This window comes from Apium graveolens, chromosome 9 (genome assembly GCF_009905375.1).
Source record: "Apium graveolens cultivar Ventura chromosome 9, ASM990537v1, whole genome shotgun sequence".
In the NCBI taxonomy this organism is placed as follows: Eukaryota; Viridiplantae; Streptophyta; class Magnoliopsida; order Apiales; family Apiaceae; genus Apium; species Apium graveolens.
In genome coordinates, this window is record NC_133655.1 from 243,099,008 (window position 1) to 243,107,298 (window position 8,291).

The following is an 8,291-nucleotide window of genomic DNA, read 5'->3' on the forward strand; positions in this document are numbered from 1 at the left end:
TACAACAATCCTTTTCTCCAAATTATTATCAATTTTCAGAACCACTTCCCTAATAAAGTTAATGCTCTTGGCCGATTCTCTTTTGTGGGTGATGTAGTTTTTTTAAAGAGACATCCTCAGGACTGCAAAATTTTTACTGAATTCTTGATCTTGATTTTGGTCCTTCTGTAGCCTTGTTGAGATTGTCTTTTACCACATCTTTGAATGGTTGAGCTTGTGAAGGACTTTGGCCATGCAGAGTTGATGTGATAGGCTCTTTAGATTTAGATTTACCAGCATCCTTGGATTGTTGAATCCTAGCTTCTATCTCCCTCTTAGTCTTGTTGACAGGCATGATTAGGGGAGTTGGTAATTCCGGCCTTACATCATCAGGAAATGAGGGAAATGGTATATTGCGCTTCCCCATGATGTCTCCTAAAGACACAATATTCTGCATTTAGAGATGCTTGTGAGAGTCCACTAGGGTTTTGATCTGGTTGCTGACTTTGTACCAAGAATGTGAGAGCATGTACTTGTGCACTAAGTGAGTCATTTGAAGTTTGGAGAGAAGAAACTTGTTGTTGAAGTTCTTGAATTTGCATGTTATATGAGGATTGATATGTGGAGGAAGTAGAGACCCCAAAAGTATCCTGCACAGCCTTTTTAATTTCTTCCATGAGCAAGGATGAAGGAGTATATCTTCTAGAGTGCATCTGATCCAACTTCAGTCTTGTGTCATTGGAGTGAGTGATATGGTTTTGAACTTGATCATGCAGGGCTACAAATGAGGTTTTAAGATTCTTGACACTTGTGTCCACTCCACTTAGATCATATCTTGCTATTTGATCAGCAAAGGTTGTGAATTTATTTTTGATCTCTGTTTGTGAAGGGATGATTTGGTCCATCTTTTCTTTAACCATCTTCATTATCTTGTCTTGATGCCCAGTTAAAGTAATTTGAAGTGCTTTTCCAAAGTTATAGAAAGCTTTAATTTGAGCCTTGTATACTTCATTTACTGCATCATAAACTTCCTGTGGAGATAAGGATCCGGCATTGGTCCCCAAGATGGTTAGATACTCCTCCCTGAATTGAGCTAACACAACATCCATTTCAATTGAAAATTCCTTGTCCAGCCATGCATCACAGTTTGTATCCTGACCAGCTTCATTAACAATTTAGCCTGTTGATCTTCAACATCTGTCTGGTAGGATAGCATGATGGCCTGGTAGTCTTGATTTGACATGTTGGATGTGAGAAGCTGCTGTGATATTTTTGCAAGGCCACCAAGTTGGTCAACCATTAGATCATCAACTGTTGAAGGTTGAGATGTATCTTCTTGTAGCCATTAGGATATGAGGTGAGGTTCTTGTGGTTCAGAGGTGGGAGGTTGATTGGTTGTATGTGAAGGAGATAGGGTAACAGAACCACCTATGACAGGAGTCACAGTTTGACTCACAATTTGCACTGTGGTTATGACAGGGTTTTGTTCCCCACTTGTGATGGGAACCTCCACTTAAATTGGAGGGGATTTGGCTGGTTTACTATCATGTGCTCCAACCTCAAACCCTTATGCTTTTTGCAGAGCACTGTCACATGAATGTGATGTTCTTGCCTCTCCCATAGCAGGGTCATTAGAAATTGAACTCCTAGCTTCAATTGTTAATGCAATTTCAATTAGGGTTTTGAGGGGATTTGTTCCTGTAACAGGAACCTCCAATGGAATTTGAGAGGATTTCGATAGCTCCCCCTCAGGAGTACTACCCTCAAACCTAACAGCCTGTGAAGGATGATTTGTACATGAAGGTGCATTAGTAACCATCATGAGGTCTTCAGTAAAAACTGATGAATCCTCCATGTTTGTGATGGTGTCATCAAGGCCTACCCCAGCTAGTAGCCTCTCACCATCTAAATTTGGTGTTTGGGTGGTGAGCAAAGTTTCTTGAACCAAGTCACTTGAAGTTGGCAACATTTGAGGATTAGATTCAAATGTCTCATTGTAGGAAGAAGAAATATTATATAGAAGATTTTAAATTTCAGTATTGAGTGTTGGAAGCTCCCCCTGAATAGATGAGGGAGCTTCAAGGGGTGTGCTCTCCTTGTGTGTGCCATCCTTATTTCTCCTTTCATACACTTGAATTTGTTCAAGTGATGGTTGTGTAGACTCATTACATGGAGCACTAGGGAGAGTGCTCTTTTTAATAGAGACACCCTGTTGAGAGGATGCCTCTAAAATATGTTTTTGTCCCTTATTTACAACTACATCTTTTTAAGAGGATGTAGAGGTGGCTAGAGTGGTCAACTCAGTTTACTTTACCTTCTTTAGCTTTCTGACCAAGGGTGTTTATTCCTCACCACTCTCATGTATGATTGTCAGGTTTGCCTGCTTTCTCTCCTTTTTACTCACTTCATTCTTTTGGGAGGATGAAGTGGTTGTATTCCTAACAACGATAGGTATAGAAGAAGTTGTCTCAGCATTGGAAGGCCCTGTTGGTGATCCTGTGTTTGTACTTCCACAGGTTCAGGGACCATTACTGTACAAGATTGAATTACACTAGACCTCATATTAGGCAGATGATAAGGATAAGTCCTAAATTTCTCCAACATGAATGGAGTTAATTTAAGTCCCACATGCACCTTGTTCTTTCTAGATAGTGATCCAAATAGAATTTTGGACACTTGCTTACAATTTCCTATTAATGATCTATCCACACCATCTATCATATGTATGTCATTTACTTTATAGTTTAAAGCAGACATAATGAATCTAGGAAGAAATATTTCCTTACCTATTGATTCTAATAGCATTGTTAGCCTGGTGCTCAATTCCTCCAAAATGTAGTGTCCTACATTTATTTGTTTATTGTGAGCCATTGAGTAGGCCAGCTTCTGTACAACACTTGAAATGTTGTCAAACTCTGACTTTCTGCATGTAAAAGCCATGATTTTTGAATCAAAGAGAAAAGACCATTCTCTCCTCAGGTTCTTTTTGTTCATGCTTTCCAGATTAATCTTTTCAGAATAATTGATGAAGTCCATGAATTTATAAAGCTCATCCTGAGTTGGAACCTCCACCGGCTTGTCAGTAGGTATGCCCAAAGTCATATTGAAATTATTCTCAGAGATCTCCACCTGTTGGCCCTTGATTGTACAATTTATCACTACTGATGCTGCCTGATTCTCATGAACCACTGTTCTTGTCACTGTTATATTCCAGAAATCCCCTAACACATCCAAGTAGAGTACACGAGCAGTAAGAGCTCCCACAAAGTATGTTTCAGACAGAAATTTCACAAAGATTTTGAAAGCTTCAGGAGCTTGATTTGCATCCAGAAATGCAAGAAAGTTGGTTTCTTTTGGGATAAAGGGTAAAATAATGTTTGATGCCATTGAGAAGAGTATGAAGTTTAGTGGGTAAGAAAATTTGAAGAGAGAGAGTTCGAAATGAGAGAGAAACGATTTAGATTTGAAAATTAGGTCACTTAGAGTTCTTGAAGGCGTAAGGATGTGTATGTCAAGAAGTCTGGGTATTTATAGTAAAAGGTAAATGACTTTTCGAGAACTAAAAATGGACATTTGGGATTTGTTTATCGAGAAGTCATTTTAAAAGAATAAATTCATATCGATATGTCATTTTCTTGACTCTAATCGAGAAATAGAGAATGACTTGTCGAGATGTCAAATAAACACCCAGTTTGTCCAAAATAGACTGAATTGTTTCCAATTTTTATTTGAATAAATCAAAATAAAATCAGAATGATTTTGTCCAAAGTATTTTACTAAAATAATTTATTTAATTAAATTATCTCAGTTCTGAGTTATTTATAAGTCTAAAATTGTACTTGTAGAGAACTCTGTAAGTTAACACTTATAGAGAACTCTACAATGACTTATCGATAAGTTATAATGAAGCTTATCGAGAAGTCCCTCGAGAAGTCAGAAAATTGACTTATTGAGAACTCACTCGAGAAGTCTTAAAATGACTTGTCGATAAGTCAATTAGACTTATCCAGAATTTAGTTCTCTATACTTTTTATTACTTTGATTCTGCCTTGTGCTAATTCTACATATTGAAAATGTGAATCAACATTTAGACAGTTTTATTAGAATTTGAAAAATTCCAAGCTAAATTTTAAATTTTGAAAGATAAATATGCAGAGATTTCTAAAATATTTATAATTCATATTTCAGTTAATTTCCAATTAATTGAAATTAATTTTGATCTACTAGAAATTAATCTGCTGCAAAACATTAACTGAGTTCTTACCTTAGGATGAAGAATTTAACATTCCAATTTCACCTACAAGTCTATTGAAGGTTTATTCATCCAATGGTTTAGTAAAAATGTTAGCTAGTTGTTTTTCAGTTGGAACAAAAATGAGCTTAATGGTACAATTTACAGCAAGTTCTCTAATAAAATGGTACCTTACATTAATGTGCTTTGTTCTAGAATGATTAACTGGATTAGAAATAATAGATATAGCACCAGTATTGTCACATATAATTGGAATTTTGTGTAACACTAGGCCATAGTCCATTAGCTAATTTCTAATCCAAAGAACTCGAGCATAACAACTTCCAGCAGCTATGTATTTAGCCTCAGCTGTGGAAGTTGACACAGATTGTTATTTCTTGCTATACTAGGATACAATTCTTTGTCCATGAAACTGACAGCTTCCACTAGTACTCTTTATGTCAACCCTGCATCCAGCAAAATCTGCATCTGTGTATCCAGCAGTTTCAAAACTAGTTCCCTTAGGATACCATAATCCCAAGTTTGGAGTCCCCATCAAGTATCTGAAAATCCTCTTCACGACCATCAAATGTGATTCTTTTGGATTAGCTTGAAATCTTGCACACAGAAATGTTATAAACATGATGTCTGGTCTACTTGCAGTTAAGTATAGCAAAAATCCAATCATTCATTTATAGCTAGAAATATCTACACTTTTGCCCTTTTTATCTTCATCCAACTTTGTAGCAGTAGACATAGGTGTAGATGCAGGTGAATAATCAACCATATCAAACTTTTTCAATAAATTCTTGACATACATAGTTTGGCTGATGAAGATTCTATCACTTTTTTGGCTGACTTGAAGTCCAAGAAAGTAACTTAATCCCCCCATCATACTCATTTCATATTCACTTTGCATAAGCTTAGAGAATCCACTACTAGAAATTTGTCGATAGACATCGCTTATTAGCCGATGTCTATTTAAAATCCAAGCGATGTCTTTGCATGCGATGAGAAAGGTAGGTGCATTACACATCGCTTATTTGCCGATGTCTATACACAGTTTAGACATCGTTTTTCTTAACAATGTGATGTATTTTTCTTCAATGTATACCTTCACTATGGTTTCAGTTATTCATTAATATGTCATTTATATCATTTTAAACTTATCACATATAAAGCAATATGATACATTAACATCGAAAAACTTGTTAAACTGATGTGTAACTTAACATATTACATCAGTCTTTTATCAGAAGCGATGTCGTACCTTTCTTTTTTTAATGGAACCGATGTCTTTGTGTGTGTTTAACATCAGTTCTTTCAAAATGTGATATCTATTATATTGTTTTACATCAGTCATTTCTTGTGAGCTGATATATGTGCCTGCTTATGACATCAGTTTATTGAATGAAATGTCTTATTTGACTACATTTTACATCAGTTATTTTGTTCATGAAGTGATGTTTGTTTATTTTTTTTATTCATGAATCCCCTGTTTCAATCAAATGCCCAACACCCAAATAAGAGTCATCCAAAAACATACCAACTGCCATTTTACCATTCCAAAACTAACCAAACCAAAACAAACGCAAAAACAAACATACATTCATTGATTTACCATAGATTATACCATTTACGTACATATATCCACCACCAACCAAACTTCATAATCCAAACAAACTACATAACTGCAATAGCAAGTAATAGACATCCACCATCGATCATTTACATAGTTCATCCCAAACAGAAATTTACCAACTAAAGTTCCCCCATTATATTTATCAACAAAAACCACTAGTAGCTCTTACAAATTCTTACAAATTCAGTCTACATAAAGGAGCTGCAGATTAGGCCTTTTTATAATAAGGACTCGATATGGCTAAGAGTCTCACATCGAACCTCGTCCAGCTCAGCCTTGGCAACAGTCACCTTTCGATTCTTTTTCGACCACTAAAAAGTGTAACACACAGGAATTAGTAACAATGAATTCTACCACAAATTATATGTACACCAGTTATATCAAGAATGAATTAAGCAAAAAAATATACCTTTTTGATAAATGTCATTTCATTATCCATGGCAATTTCTTTCATATACCACATAACAACATAGCCGCTTTCAGTTCCACCTGGCTGTTTGGGGCATCCCTATTTAATTCAAAAAACTCAGACCAATTAATAAGTAAATTAATGCCCCTATCTAACCGAAAAAACTCTGACTAATAAGTAAATTAATGCCCCTGGTTCTTACGGTAACATATCTGATAGTCGGTGCTTTATTTCCCCTTCCGGCCTGAATATTGAACGCAATCACAGCCCTGTCATCTTAGCAGTATCAATAACATAAATTGATTGATATCTCAATAATGAAAATAATCACTCGAAATTAAATGCAAATACCTTGATATTGCTTTTTCCAACTCGGGATAGGTAGTTGAACGAGGCAGAGGATTGAGTATGAAAACCTCGCCCGCCCAAATCACAACCAATATCCAATGGCAGCTATTTTTTATAAATATTTATAATAAACAGAATTAATATCAGAATCATATCATTTTGAATTTCATGCTTATAAATAAATAAATAAAGCGATTTATAATAAATCTGAAGACATTTTTTATGTACTTACTTGCTATTATGTGGCATAAAAAAGAGACGGTCAGGATTACCCTCTTTAAATCAACTAACCAAATTATCTTCAAAATTGTTGTTCAAGGTAAACGAGACTCCGGGATCACAGAAAGCAAATTGCTCCAAATTTTTATTTTCACAAACCATGCAATGCAAGTATCTGCATTGCAAATAAAATGAAATTATAAAAAAACAAGAATATAAATGCAGAAATTATCAACAAGAAGACAAGACAATAATTAAAAAATTTATACTACTCACGCCATGTATGCAGAAATTGCTGCTTGGCCAATCATTTTAAACTCAAGCAAAGCAATTATGTTTTCATGCAAAATGAAAATTCTTTTCTCAACACCAAACACCTCCGCATCGCACGGGATTTGAATGGAGTTTCCAGTGGACTTCATGAATGTCGTTGCATATTTATACAACAACCGAAAGCGCTTCGGAACATTTTTATTGATTTCCATATTCTCAAATAAGGACTGAACCTTATGCAAATCAGTTAAAGGATCCTTCCCTTTCCTTTTACTTTTCTGAAAATATTATCAAATTTATTAAAACAAAGATAGAGTTAATATAATAGTGCGAGATCCAATAAAACATAGATGTAAAAATATATACCGCGATAGCAGGGGCATCTGGGAATATGATTAAGTCGCGGGGCCATGAGATGTAGGAGCCAACAGCCTGCTCTACTGTTTCAATCTCACCGACTACCGGAACAGGAATCTTGGCTTGTCCTTGGATTGGCCCATCCACTGAGACACGAGCACAACCAGGCTGCATTGACAATCCGTGAATAGATTTGTTCATGTCATCATCGTCAAACAACAATCCAAATGCCACCTTATTTTCTATTGTTCCCACAGCCAACTCACATTTTCGTGGACCAGCCTACACACATATATATATTTAACGAGTAACTATGACGAATGCTTGAATAATGTCGAGCTAAATTAAATAAATGTGCTTGTTATTTTACCTTGTTCTCTGGTGGAAAAGGATCCATTTGATCATCAACTATTTGAGCATCAAAACTTGCTTTTTCCGAAACCAGAGGAGATCAAATATTTGCTTTACTGAGTAAGCCCTTCAGTTCAGCCAACTCCTGCCTTGTCTTCTCCATTTCCTTTGCCATCTCTTGCTTGGCCTTCTCCAACTCTGCATCCCTCTCACAATCCCGGGCCAATAGCTCAGCTTTGGTTATTCTACTTCTTTTTCCATTTGGTAAATTAAAGAAAATTGATGGGCTAACAAAGCCTCCAACTCCTCGAACCCTCCCCGAATGTTCGGGAGTTTGCAAGGCCGTAGTTAACACATCTTGACTCCCAGAAGGAATGAATTCCCCCTTACTTTGCAGCTCCAGTAAATTCTCCTGTCATGAGAATGTTAACATATAAATCAAAACTGAATGAACCTCCTCATAAAAATAATAAAATTAGAAC

General features: G+C 35.9%; 1 protein-coding gene across 1 annotated transcript; it reads right to left on the bottom strand.

Annotated features, from left to right (window-relative positions):
- Positions 1–5,694: 5,694 nt before the first annotated feature.
- LOC141686103 (uncharacterized) lies at positions 5,695–7,855 on the bottom strand. The gene is made up of 9 exons (XM_074491160.1): positions 7,829–7,855; positions 7,468–7,740; positions 7,105–7,379; positions 6,901–7,003; positions 6,613–6,714; positions 6,464–6,505; positions 6,262–6,360; positions 6,113–6,163; positions 5,695–5,781 (listed from the first exon to the last, which is right to left on the bottom strand). Exons 1-9 carry the CDS (start codon positions 7,853–7,855, stop codon positions 5,695–5,697), a joined length of 1,059 nt encoding a protein of 352 aa, XP_074347261.1.
- Positions 7,856–8,291: the final 436 nt, after the last annotated feature.

Bases quoted from the DNA above. Each gene is read 5' to 3' on its own strand.
- LOC141686103 (XM_074491160.1), bottom strand. From the start codon at position 7,855: ATGGATCCTTTTCCACCAGAGAACAAG. The intron at 6,715-6,900 runs GTTAGTTGATTT...TATAAAAAATAG, and splicing joins ACAATTTTGAAGATAATTTG to CTGCCATTGGATATTGGTTG. The intron at 6,164-6,261 runs GTATATTTTTTT...TACACTTTTTAG, and splicing joins AAATGACATTTATCAAAAAG to TGGTCGAAAAAGAATCGAAA.